We start from the raw sequence: 14,188 nt of genomic DNA, 5'->3' as shown, positions 1-14,188 counted from the left end.
CTTTGGAAACATGCAAAGAAAACAACTAAAAGCATAAATTACCATTACAGTCTGTCAAGTATTAAAATTAATTTCTGAGCTACTGCCTCTGGCGACTTGCATCCCCTTAAACATTGTTTGCCTTCCTCTCTGTAATGCCAGTGCAAATTCTTATGTGCCTACAGATTAGAAGTCAGTTAAGTAATTATAAGATGATAAATGAATTATAACTCTAGATCAAGATCTACCCATTAAACAGGAACCAAGGAAAAGTAAAATGAAAAACTTTTATAATAGGTACTTATGGGTTTAACACTATGTACTGTACATGTCTATTGAATAGCTGGCAGAGTCAGAGTTGAGGCAGCAGCTCTTGATCATGATGCTGGGTGATGTGGATTAATGAGAACAAAACCAAACTGAATAAAGAGGCAGTATCTTCCGTCCTGGTAGATGCTTGATAGTGTTCATTGGAGGTAAATTTGAAGAGTTTTTAATTCATGGAGGGTTCAAAATTGGTTGCTGCACTGAAGAAATTGATGCAGATTTCACTGCTACAGATGCAACCTCTTCGGTGTCTGCCTGCTGTCAAAGTAAAACCAAACTATGCTAAAGGGGCTACAGTATGGGGTGGAATGCAACAGAATCAGTTTTTTAATTTTTTAGGTGTTAAGAAAAACTGAGGTACACTAAAGGAATAAACAGTTTAAATAAAAATGGAGAGAATGTTGATCCAGAACTTCTAATATTTTTTTTCTTTAAAAAAGAGGTGTTCAAGCAAAGTGAAAAGTGGCAAATTTGTTTCTTTTACCCAAGTGGATTGTCAAATCAGCTGCCCTTAAGAACATTCAGTGAATGAATGAGATGCTGGATGAGACTAAGTGAGAATTAAGTTAATACCAGTATCATCTTTTTTTTTTTAATAATAGTTGATTGTAGTTGTTTTTAAAAGGAATGTCACAACATACTTCCAGGTTAAGACAGTCTTTTCTGTGAGTCAGACTGAGTCCACTGTGGTGATAAACAATTCTGTTTTTTCCTCAGAGTGGCACTATGTGTGATTTTTCTTAGGAAATTTCTGATGATTACTCAATTGGGTAATCACTATATGATATAGTATGGGAGCTTCAGTATCCTAACGTTAGGCTTTGTATTTCTCCTTGTGTACAATTTTTTTTTTTGAGAGTTTGTGGTAGAGGTGGATTCTGCAGCTTGTAATGCATTACCCAGAGGGTAATGTTTTGTCACTGGAGGCATTTCATGAAAGTTGTGGTCCAAGATACAAGGAAAATGTTTGTATTATCAATACGACTGATATTATCTCTGCACTGTGCAACTCTAGGTAGTTCTAATGAAATGAGGATCCTGTGTCAAAGGGAGACAGGACAATGAGATAAAAATGGATAGGATAGTTGATTTGTATGTTAAAATGGTGCAAGGATGTCTTCACTTACTTTAATATTGAGCTTCCCAAAAGTCATATTGAAATCCTTAATGGAGAGAAATGACAAGGCAAATTTTAAGAAATTGTTACTGTAAGTGGTCTGGTAGAGTGAAGTAGCTTGAAGTAGCTGATGATGAAGAGACATTGGAAGGAACCAGTCTTAGAAGTTATACCTGAAATGGTATTGGTTGTTGTCTTTGCATTCCTTGTTTGGGTCTTCAATTTAAAAGAGCACTGCAACGTCCTTCTCATCTCATCTGCTGTTTGCATCATACTGCTTGTTTCACTGCTTCCTCTCTGTCAAATCTGATTCAGCAGCTGCCTTTTGCAAGATGATACACTGGATGTTTTCTAAATATCTTGTACACTTCTGAGCAGTATAGATTTCAAAATCATTTATGTATGATACAAGGAAATTAAAAATAGGTATAAACAACTTCATGCATATGCACAGAAGAAAATATAGGGATAGATTCTGTTATGACTGCACATTTAGAGTAAGAATTTTATTAATAGAGATTTGCAACTGATTGCTTTAGAACTAATACTCTGTTGGGAGTGGACACAGATGTGTAGCAGATAACCTTCTCTGAGTTACCACTCACACAAAGATTACCGATTACTTCCAAAAAAAAAACAACAAACCAGTACTCACAGTTAGCTCTAGATACATTTTGATTATGTGTTAGGACCCATTTTATGACAGCAATAACAATTGCCAGGTTTTCCACACATTCCTAATGGAATTCAGAAGAAATAGGCTGTTAATGTAACTGCGGACAATCAGAACAAGCATCCTAGAACATCCTGCTTGTGACTAAGAACATGAGAAAACTTTTGCATGTAGAATTACAATGAGAAGTTTCTCAGTTTGATCACCGAGTTGCTTGCTTTCAAAAAAAAAAAAAAAGCAGAATCAAAATACATTTGATGCTTTCCAAACCTTTGTGGAACCTGGGCAGTGAGATAAGAACACGGTCTGAAAATACTACTCTTAAGTTAGACTTTGCTCTGCCTTTCCCCTTCCCAGGATAAGCTTTAGTAGGAGAGCAGTGCTTAAATCTCCGTGTCCATGTTATGGCAGGGTGCCTCAAATGATGAATACTGTCACGTTTTGATTAAAAAAAAAAAAAATTGAAGTCCATAAAAAAAAAACTACAGTTCAGTGAATTGAATGTAGCTTCCTTAACATTTTTTCATCCTGAACTCATTTAGTAGAGGAAATGGATATTTCATCAGACATGGATTTGACGTTCCATCACATTATACAGTAAACAGTACAAATGATGTTATTTTTTTAAAAATGGAGAAGCTGAAAGAGCTAAGACAGTAGATGCTGTAAGGCACTGGTTATCTCATTTAAACAGATATTAAATGTGGGTGCCAGTGGTGTGATCATCAGCTGCTTCCCACTTTGTGAATAAATTGTTTAGGAGTCTTTTTGCCTACCAGATGTGACCTAGATTTAGATTTCCAAAGGCAAAAAAAAGTCTATTGTGTAAAAAAAACAATTGTGGGTAAAATGCATGGTAAATGAGCTTATCTCACTTTTCCAGGTGTTTAAGCTAATATATTATGGAATTACAGCTTCATTTATGAAAAATAATTGAGGAAAATGTTCCAGCAAATCAAATTTGGATAAAGGCTTAGGATAGTTATTGTGATGTGAGTAAGTTTCTAAATGGCAGAAAGAAAGGAGAGCCAGAAGAGATAATTAAAAAAAAAAAAATAGGAATTTGTGAGTCTGTGAAAAGGCTCTTACAAAAAGGTCGGGACTGCCTGTGATATTCTACCTGTGTTGTGGTCTAACAATGTCAGGAAACAATATGAGAAATTATATTATATTCCTGTGAATGCATATGAAAGCAAGATTTATCCTCTAGAAAAATCACAAATTAGTATCTGTTGGCTCTGGTTAAGATTAATGGCATCAGTAAGTGTATAGAAATGGCAAGAGTAACGCCCTTATTCTTTTTCTTTCTCCTTTTACTTATTCCATAGGGGCTGCTACTCGGAAACCAGACCCGGAGCCTGAGAAGCAGACAGACCATACCGTTAAAATTGCTGGAGTCATCGCAGGCATCTTGCTGTTCGTCATTATATTTCTGGGGGTTGTGCTGGTAATGAAGAAAAGGTGAGTGATTAGTAGATATTTTCTATATACATATTCATATCACAGCATCTCCTACAACAGTTCTCAATCTGATATTGGCATAAATTTCCAGCCACCTTCGTGTCCTTTGTCACAATTTAGGAAACAGTGCTCCCTCGTATCCCTCAAAGCTTTGTTGAGATTTTATAAAAACCACAGCATCTGTTTCTTTCTATAGCATTTTCTGTGAATTAATATTTGTGGCTTTGTTGTAAACGAAACAACTCAAGGTTAATGATTCTAGCACTTTATGCATTAGTACTGCATGATGGACTCTAATAATAGAACAGCATCTCTGTCCTGAAAGGGTGAGTTTCCTCTATCCAGCAGATCAGCTCAAAGTTAGATATAATTTCATTCTTGAACGTAAAAGAAAGCCTCAGTTGGGAGCTAGAGCTAAGGTAATTTGTGCTAAGAATAGGGTCTGTATTGCTTGGCATAAACTTCATTCCCTGAAAACAAATGATAATGTGGTGGTGCTAAATGTTTCCAAATGTCAGCTCAATGCAGACATGTATTGAGATTGTTCTGATTTGAAATAATATGAAAACTGCTGTAACATTAGAGAAGTAAGGCTTTTAAGTCTGCTCATTGTTTTCCCCATTGTAAAAGGGGGGGAAAAAAAAGGGATAAGTATCTTGCAGCAAGGGAGGTGGCATACGTAAGAAAAAAATCTTTGTGGTGACAGAAGTCAAGATTGGGTGAAATTCATTAGCAGACAAGGTCAAGGCTTTGGGTTATATGTTGAGGGATATGAGGTTTGCAGCCGTAGAGATGGAGTTGAGGATGAGTGTGAGCTATGCAGAGGGCCTGAGTCACTGATTCTCCATACATATCTATTGTAGTCATCCTCCTGTCCCATAACTCCTTTCCTCCTTGCCATCCACCTGGTATTATCCCCTCCCCTTTTTTTCTTTTGCAAGCAGTCTTGGCCTGATTCTGCTTGTTCCAAGACTGTGACTTAGTTGTATGATAACTAGTTTGGCAGGTCTGAGGTAGTCCAAACCCCTGAGCTGCCTGAAATTCTTTGAGAATGTGAACAGAAAAGGTGCACAGGGAGGGAGGCAGCTGCTTGGCAGTGCCTCAGGGCAGGCTATGCAAGCAGCTGCTTTTCACTTCCCTTGAATACAGAAATGAGTCCATGAGGTAGGAGAGAAAAGTGAGCTGTGGCTGGGGCGGAGGGCTACCTCACGATAAGGGGTAGGGGAAGTTGTCAAAAGTTGCTACGCAGAAGAGACAAAGGCTTAAGCCCCGAAGTCTGGCTGGGGCAAAATAGGCTGTGTAACCAAATCTCAACAAAGTGCAGTGCAGCAGAGTTGAAACCTGTTCTGATTTTTTTTTTTTCAGTATTTTTTCTTCTTCCCAATTCTGATTCCTTGCATCGTTCATGACTTCCATTTTAACAGTTAAATTCCTAAAGTTCTCCCTAGGGCTAGAGGCAGCACTTGGCATGCAGTGAGGAAGGCTTTTTGCATTATCTGGCCAGTCCTTCATGTAATTCCTGACCAGCATTCATCATTCTCTCTTCCCCTTCTGAGTATCCTTAAGTATCTACATCAAAGTTAGAATATATTCAAACATGAGGCACAAGTTCTTCTTTGTCTCAAAGGGTGAGAATTGCAAAATGACCCAAATGGATTGTCAGGGTCTGTGGCAGAATGAATGCTATACTGGCTCTTGCTTCATTCTCTGGGGAAGAGCTCTTTGATAATTGTTAGAGGCAGGAAGGTTTGAATCTTAAGTGTTTGGATGCTAATGCAGAAGGGTGCTTGTTTCCTTCTGTCTATCACATTGCAGTAATTAACTCATAATAATTCTGTTGTTAGGAGGAAAGTGCATTATGTGAGCTTCTTCAGGGTTTGAAATAAATCTGCTTGTGAAGAGATGAAACTATTGAAAGTACAAGTCCAGGAACTCTTGTTACCAAATATGCACAACTCCATTGCATATGATATCATTAAATTTAACATGTCCAACAATCATGCTGTAGCCTTGAATGAAACAAACTGTAAAATGAGTTGAGGTGAATATTAACAAGTGAGAATGGTTCATCTGTGTAACGGGATGTGACTAGGCTATAATGAGAGCATCAGGAGATGGGTATATTGTGTCCCAGACCTCTAATACAGATGCTGTATAGTAGGTCTTGAATACATTTATGCTCAGAATTTAAACAAAAATAGACCAATTATTCAATAGGTTGTTATTGGTACATTAATTCAGTATGCTATTGAAAGTCCCTATGGTTTCACCTTGGTTCAGTTACTGTGTATACATTATGCATTTAAAGAAAGTGTGTAAATCATCCCAAAGGCTTATTGTACCTGCATTGTTTTTGCAGTTTTACAATTCTTTAGGTGCTACTTCATGAAACAGTCTTTTCAATGTCACATATCATTTGACTACTGCAGTTTGTCATTTTATTTCATATACTTTATCAGGAGCCTTACTGGAGTGAACAACTGACCAGAAAGTAAAATAGCAACTAGCATCTCAATGGCACCTTTCCTCTGAGAACCGCTTTCCTTACTGCATTGTTATGAGCAGATTCTTAGGGCTACAGTACTAGGATTTACCATGCCAAATCTACATGCTCAGGAACTGGCTGTGGTTTCAATTGGCTGCAGCAATATCACATTCCATTATCCCAAGGCATATCCCAAAGAATGTGCTTTCTGTTATTCATTGTTTCACTGAAAAGAGTCCTTGTAGATGCACCTCGCGGATGGGATACCATCTAGAGACCTACACATGCTCAAGCAGTGTGCCCAGGAGCACCTCATTAAGTTCAACAAAGCCAAGTGCAACATCTTGCACTTGGGTCATGATAATCTCTAATATCACTACTAACTGGGGAACAAAAGGATAGAGCACAGCCTTGCTGAAAAGGATATGGGAGATGGCAAGCTGGACATAAGACAGCCCAGAAAGCCAACTGTCCTGGGCTGCATCAAACAAAGTGTGAGAGCCCTTCCACTCTGCACTGGCAAAGCCTCACCTAGAGTATTACATCCAGATGTGGAGTCCTCAGTACAGAAGGCATGTCAGCCTCTTGGCGTGCATCCAAAGGAAAGCCACAAAAATGATCCAAGGGGTGGAACACCTCTCTGAGAAGACAGACTGGGAGAACTGGGCCTATTCACCTTGGGGAGGAGAAGGCTCTGGGGAGGCCTGATGGTGGCCTTTCACTATCTAACGGGGGGGGCTATAAGAAAGAAGGGGACAGATTCTTTATCATGGTCTGTCGTGATAGGACCATGTTGTAACCATGTCTTCACCCACCATAGGCCACCCAGTCACCTAAGTTAAGCCAGCAGGCAGTCTTTGTGTTTGGGTGTCAAGCACCACAGGCTTTAAACAAATCAACTTCTTTTGGCATTAATTCAGTAGTTAAAAGACCAGCCCAATGCTGAAAGTGAAATTCTGAATGCAACACAGATATGCTTTGCATATGGTTCCTGTAGTATGGCTGTATGTAGAAAAGTTCCACAAACACCACTAGTCATTAGTCATCATTATTTATTGCATTATATAATGATCTTCTGAAGTAGCTATATTGTAAACTGGGTCACAGAGAGATTAAGCAACCTAACTATTCAGTGCATGATGTGAAGTCACTGTTGAGGGTAGAAATAGCCAGGACACTAACACGCTCACTCTTTGACTAAGGTAAACCCAATTTGTGTGCTTGTCACCCAGGTTGGGTTTAAGACTGCTAGGGCTTTACTGGTTTTCCCTCCACTTGTTTGTTTGGAGCTCTTTATCTGTTCTGATCTGTCGTTATTCATTCCAGCACTTTCCTGCATAAAGCTGTTGTGTAAAGTAAACTAGTAGTCTACAAGCTATTCCTGACAATAATATGGTCATATCAATATGATTATTCTTTCCTGTGAAGGGAAGCTGGGAGGCTTTCCTCTTCCCATGGTTGTGCTCTAAATCTCTCGTGTAAGTTAACAGAGTCAATGGAAACCCATACACATGTTACCAGAATGTTTCTTTGCAGTAAAAGATTTTTATATCTGATCCTGAATGTAAAATTTCAGGCAGGGCCCTTGATCTCTGCTAATCTTTGACGTACCTGCATGGCAATTTATATAAATAAATAAAAAATGCTGCAGGTTTACCTTTTGGTCAATTTAAAGTAGAGCAATGAAAATTAGGGAACTGTTCCTGTAGCCTTAGTGAAAGCAATGGCAATTAAATCAAGACTTGGAAGAATAAAATAAGGTTCTGATTTTTCTATCTCTTTTTTTTTTGTACATTTTCTATTCTATTTCAGTTAAGTTTAAAGAAGGAAATAGAGTTGAAAAGTTAGATCTATTGTTCCAAGATTTGCTTAGAAATATGTCTTTAGGATGGCGGTTTCTTTTAGGGCTCCTTGCTCCTGCAGTGGTACTGCAATAAGCAAGCAGTTATTAAAATTTTATGTTGGCTTCTGCTTTGGTTATAGAATGGAATCTGTCTGATCATTGTTTTTTTCCATGAAGCAGTTATTTTCTTGTACCTGTCTTTACTTTCCAAGTGTCTCTGTCTGAGCCTTCCAGTAGCTTCCAATGTGTGTAATTGTGTCATCTATTTAATGCAGAGTCTGGTTCTTGGCAGTAGGTAAGGAAAGCTTTTGTATGCGGTGGAGCTGGGCAGGGAATGCATTGGTTTAATTCCCTAGTAGTAAATCAGGCTGTTCAGCTGTACACCTTTGCCAACAATTTCAGGCAGAAATTGGAAATCAGAGATAATAGAACTGAAGGAAAACTCCAGTTTTCTCCAAGTGCCCTCCTGTGTTATTTTTTTTTCCCTCAAGGCCAGCTAAAAAAAGAGATAATGAAAGAAATCAGTGTGGAAATTACACATTTCCAGAAATTTCTTCATATAGTAGGACAATCCTTCTTCAACCAGCTGCATTATTTTCATAACATTTTATAGCAAGGCCTTATTGTATACGTAATATTTATGAAGTGTAGTTATGTTGTCTGTTCCAAAGGATGGGAAAGAGCTTATTTTTTTCACTGTACATAGGAGCAGCCTATTGGCATAAAATAACCGCTTTAGTGACTTAAAAGTTATTGGTTCCTTGAGCAGAAGAGAATTTAGCCAACATTGGCCAAATTATTTGTTGTGCTCTTCTACAGAAAGAGACTTTTCTGCACTTTTCCTACGTATGGAGAGGATACATTTGTATACATTATATAGGAAGTAAAATGGAACTCTTCCACATCCCTTTAAAATGCTAAATCTGTTGTTAGGAGTGGTGCTCTTGCATGGACTTGAGAATTTGTGAATCTAAGACTTTGTAAAACGAAATTATTTTTCCTGTAGGTTTCATCTGTAGTTCCTTGTTTTTTCTTTGCTCTTTTCCCATTGCCTATTATTCTTCTATTATTCCTGAGAATTAAAAACAATACCGTTTATCCAGGGTTTTCGTATGGAAAATCTCACAATGTTAACAATCTAAAAATAACTGGAGCCTGAAGCTTTTAATTTTTCTCATCTTTTTAATGGGACACTTTCATACATATTTAAGCTCTTGGATTTTCAATATTTTTTTCACACAGCATAATTCATCTCTGTACCATATTTGGCAGAATTTTGCCTCTAAGTACCAGCAGTGCTTCTCTGATTAATTGTATTTATTGTTGTTTCTCAAATTATTATACATCTTTTAAAAGTATGAGAACATTTGTACTAATTACATTAAATCTTTGCAGTTGCAACATATGGCAAGAAATAGTGTTGGCAATGTCATGAGATTCTAAATGAATTCAAGAGAATGAATAATTCTGAAAAGAAGGGCGGGGGGATATAATTACAAATATCAAGATATGAAGGCAACACCTTGCTACTAGAACAGGTAGCTTGGACTGCTTTGGTAGGATTTGATTCTGTGCCCATTACCGAAGGCAATGGAATATGTGCTGGTGGAAGAACTATACAGATGTTTCTATAGCTTTTTCTTTACTTTGTTCTTAGGCATCTTTTAAATCTCATTTTTAACAGGTGTACACTTCTGCAGGTTGCCACGTGATTAAATATTCACTATCTAGCCTCTTGTTTTTGAACAATACTGTTTCATCAGAAAAATGGGAATAAAAACTGGGAAACATTTCTAACGGCATCTTCACACAAGGAAGATGAGAGAGAAAATTTGATGAAAGCCTAGTTTTCAAAGGGATGCCTGAAGCATGTAGCTAGAGGCAAGTTAACATTAGTTATAGGCCTTTGCAAGGCCTGTTTACATGTTTCCCTCTGTAGTCAAAGGCTGTATGTATGTGCTTCAAAATTACAAATGCCTACATGGTTCACTTCAGTCTTTTATCTTACCAACATGTGAATGCTATTTGACATTAAGCTCTGAAATGTTGTAAGATCTCAAGCCTCTTTTTAATTACAGTCAATATATGGAATTAATTTGGGTTGGATCTTAGCCTTTTTGGAGAGTTGCAGTCCTACTTGCAGGAGACTTGTAACTGAGGGAGAGAGAGATGTAAAGCAGAAAAGCATAGCTGGAGGGCAGGTATACTTTGTGCTTATGCAGTGCATGTCCGGGTGGAGGGTCTGGCTATGTAAGAGGTAATGCAGGAAAGACTGGAGGGATGCTTGTTTCTCAGGATGGTGGTGCTAGGTCTCCAAATCCTTGTGACACTCACATAGACAGAAATAAGAGATACAGGTTCAGGTCTTATTGTTTCCTTTGTCATGTGGAGAAATATCAATAAAATTTTAGCCAGTAAAAATATAACCTTTCTGCTTGTGTGATAATGGGAAATTCTCACTTACTGTGAAGTAACTTAAAGGCAGTTGGAATAACAATTACGGATATAGCTGTAGACAGAAAACACCTCAAAATAAGTTTTTCTTCAGAATTAGTTATTAAAAAAGCTGAAAGCTATTTCTTTGTCACTATTGATTTTTTTCCTCTGTGGAAGCAAGTCCTAATCCTGTCAATGACAGAACTGATTTCTTTAAGTAAAGGACAGGGTATCCAACTATTCTATTGTATTATGACTGAAAGAGAAGCTATGTAATACATACTCTGGAATTCCTTGTGGCTAAAGCTCTAATCTTCAGAGTTGGTGTATATCTACTCTTCATACAGCTGAAATCTAAATTGAAGGCATTTTATCACTTCATTTGTCAGTTTGTATTATATGTGGAGATAAGTATACATGTCTAATGTTACTCAGATGTGCATTGAGGTGGTCTGATTTAACAGTTGTAGATGCATTATGTATTGCATTGCTTAAAGTTTTATGGAGATTTGTCGTCTATCTGTTCCAGACATGGTGCATGATATGCCCAGATAAGCATTCTTGCTATCTTCCATTTGTGTCATCAGTTCTGGTCTCAGTTCCATCTTGATTTTTCATACATTAATATTTGGCTTTTCTTTCCTTCCATTTCATCTTTTCCACCACTGCCTAATCCTTCCACCATCATGACAGAAGAAGCTATCACTCCTACACTTATTACCTGTAAGTAACTTCTTTGACATCAGAGACACATTTTCTGCCATGTTGTTCCATGCATAAGTAGTGAATGCTAACATTGAAAGTTCCTTTATGAAAGCCTTTTAAAAGTTCTATTGAGTTTTTTTAAAAAAGATGAAAACAACATGGTCAGTAATGTAATGAAGTATTTAGTTTTACAGAAGTTTCTATGCCTGCTACTGTGCATTGGAGTCGCTTCAATACTTATGTAATGAATCTTCTCACTTAAAAGTAGTAGCTATCAATGTCACTACTATGTCTATGAGAAATTTTAATGCCTAAGTAACAGGTTTTTTTGTATTTATTCACTGGTTTCTTATTTGTTTTGATGAGATTATAGCATTAGTTACATATGTACAAGCATTTCCATTTGTTGCTGTGCACGTATTATTACTTTTTCATGAATGACAATCGTGCATAAATGCCATGAGTTACCATTACTGGGGTGGATTTAAAAGGAATGAGCACTAAAAACTTTCAGTGGGTAAAGTATCATTCTGACGCGGTCCTCAATACTATTGCATGGTTCTTTATTTACTCAAAGCCTTTTCTTCACAAAAGAACCCTTTTCATTCAAGGAGAATGAAGTTAGCAAATCTCTTTCAGAAGCTGTTTGCCTTTTCTCACCTTCTAAGTACAAGGAACCCAGGATAGTTTTCGGTTTAGCAAAACAGTTAGGGGTCTTATTTAATTGCAAAGTGAGATGCTTGTTTAATCTTGTTGGTCAGCAGCAGAAATCAGCAGCTAATGGATAGCTGTAGTCTTGAAAGTTCAGCTTAAAAAGTCACAGGAAACTAGAAGATAATTTCACGTAGTTACTGAAGGTGGGATATTACTTGCAGGAGACAGACTTGATCAGTTCAGGTACGTACATTAGTCAAATACTGTTGAACAATCTCAGTTACGTTTTTATTTTAAGGTAATATGAAGTTTCTCTTGTTCCTTTTTTAGTTGCTCCCCAAACTTTTTAAACAAATATTTTTCAATTAATACATTTGAAATGCTTAAAACGTTTATTTATGGAGCATAGGGAAAAATTAATTAACTACTTCTAAGTTGAAAACTTAATAAGCAGAACTGTACTTCAAATGAACTAAAGTAACTAAAATTTAAACCTCTTAGCTGAAATTCCCTGAGACTTCAGGATATATTGGAGCTGCTCCCTTTCTTTGTAATTCAGATTTCATATTACATTATTTGACACTCTACAGCTGGTGCATTTTTTTAAACCGTTCTTTAAAGCACTGTATTAATGTGAAGGTCAGAAAAAATTCTCTCTTCCACAGATACAGTCCTTCAATATTTGTTTCTGTTGCTGAGATGAAGAAAACATATTTCCCATAAAATAGGCCTTCAGAAAAATATTCATTTGAGACCATTTAACTGCTGTTTTTAAAATGTCAGAATAGTCTAGTATTGTAAGCCATGCAATATGTTATCATAGGAAGTAAAGTATTTTAGTTAATATTTTAACATGATTCATGTCTCAAGGCAAGTAAAAAAAATAAATAAATAAATTAAAACAAACGGAACATTCAATGAAATGCTGTTTCATTATTCAAAGAAATTGGAGTATACCTCTTTCTTTCTCCTCTGATAGTGGAAAACGTGTGAATTAAAATGCTCCTGTAAGTTGTGCAAACAGTTTTTTCCCTATCTTGCATTCACAGAGACTGTTAATAGTGGATGGAATAGGATTTGCTTTTCTTTGGGTAGTCTCATTGTGGCTTGAAGAAAAGGCCTGTCTCTTTGTTACTGTGATGTAAATTTAATGGCTTTGTCATCAGAATACATGAAGTCTTCTAAAAGAAACTGTGATCTTGACTGTGTGTTGTTCTGCTCCCCATCTGGAGAAAGAAGGGAAGTGGAAGCCTGTGAAGGAATAGATGAGATCAGTCCACAGTACAAGAAAATATTTTGGACCAAATTCTACACCTGTTTACTCAGCATGCAATTTCACTGAAATTCTGAATGCAGAATTCATTCCAATTTTATTATTAGCCAAGGAAGTTGCTATGGATTATAAAATGTTTTATATTTTGAGAAACATAATTTGAAGTACTCTGCTATTGCTAATTTACTGCTTCTATACTGAGTATCATATTCAAATTTACTGATTAGTCATTGTAAATGCAAGCTGTGACATCCAACTGAGCATCTATGCACTGAAATAGTTACTATTGTCTTGTGTGCTGCTTTCCTTATGTGTTGTGGGCTCCTTTCCCCTCATAGACTGCAATTGCTGCCACTTCTAGATCCATCCTAAATTAAAATTAAAAAAGACAAAATTGGCAGATGCCTGGTGCTGCTGATGAATCATCAGAGGTGGACCTACAGCTGTGCATGTTTGGCAGAGAATTATTTCCATTTTCTCTTGTTTACTAGTTAGCCAGTCAGGAGATGTTGCAGAGAAAAAGCTGAGTACTGCTATTAAGAATATACTTCTTGTTAATGGGCTGAAATGCCTCTGCCAGCACCTTTCCTTCCACTCTTGCTTTCCTGAGAACTGGTGCATTTTTTTACCTTTCACCTCAGGCAGGTTTCTGTTGTCTGGCCATATTAGTCATGTGTGAGTTCTTTTGTTCTTAAAATTAGAGCAAATTTCACAGCGCTCATTAACGCTGCAGCATGTCTTCTGTAGATTCCAGGTGGGGAGAAAGAAGAATGAGGATGATCTCATTAGTGACACTTGTAATGACTGGCGTTTGCAGCATGGCAGCAAGAAGTGACATGACTCTTTCTCCTGGCACCTTTTTTTTTTTTTTGATGCACATAACCCAGAAACATTGTCCAGAGAGAGAAAAATACATCAGTAGTTTGTTGTGTAATTGTAAATGAGACAAACTGGTTGTTGAGGTGATGATAACCATCAGTGCACTGACCAGTGACTATTATCTTTTATATTTGGGATTTCTGTTTTTGCAAAGATTTACGTAGAGGTTTTGTCTGCTTTGAAGGGCATTAATCATTATTACTCAGAAGCTAACATGACTAGATTGACGCAAATTCAAGTGTGAAGACACTGCTTCTGAGTTTACTCATGGTACTGGCCACTGATAGTATGGGGAATTTAACATACCCCAGATTCCAGGGCAGGTATTACAGATTGTAACTTCACATTGCTTTCAA

The 14,188-nt window shown here is 37.1% G+C and overlaps 1 protein-coding gene across 1 annotated transcript in view; it reads left to right on the top strand.

Moving 5' to 3' along the window:
- Positions 1-11,056, top strand: part of LOC104910257 (receptor-type tyrosine-protein phosphatase mu-like) — a 66,384-nt gene extending 55,328 nt beyond the window's left edge. Inside the window, exons 8-9 of the mRNA XM_031552820.1 lie at positions 3,425-3,557; positions 11,015-11,056. Of these exons, the coding sequence (XP_031408680.1) occupies positions 3,425-3,557; positions 11,015-11,048 (167 nt within the window). The 3' untranslated portion in view covers positions 11,049-11,056. The remainder of the gene's footprint in view (positions 1-3,424; positions 3,558-11,014) is intronic.
- The last annotated feature ends 3,132 nt before the right edge of the window (positions 11,057-14,188 follow it).

The sequence above is a fragment of the Meleagris gallopavo genome, chromosome 3, assembly GCF_000146605.3.
Source record: "Meleagris gallopavo isolate NT-WF06-2002-E0010 breed Aviagen turkey brand Nicholas breeding stock chromosome 3, Turkey_5.1, whole genome shotgun sequence".
NCBI classification, from domain to species: domain Eukaryota; kingdom Metazoa; phylum Chordata; class Aves; order Galliformes; family Phasianidae; genus Meleagris; species Meleagris gallopavo.
Note: the sequence above shows the minus strand (reverse complement) of the source record. Positions and strands in the feature narration are given on the sequence as shown.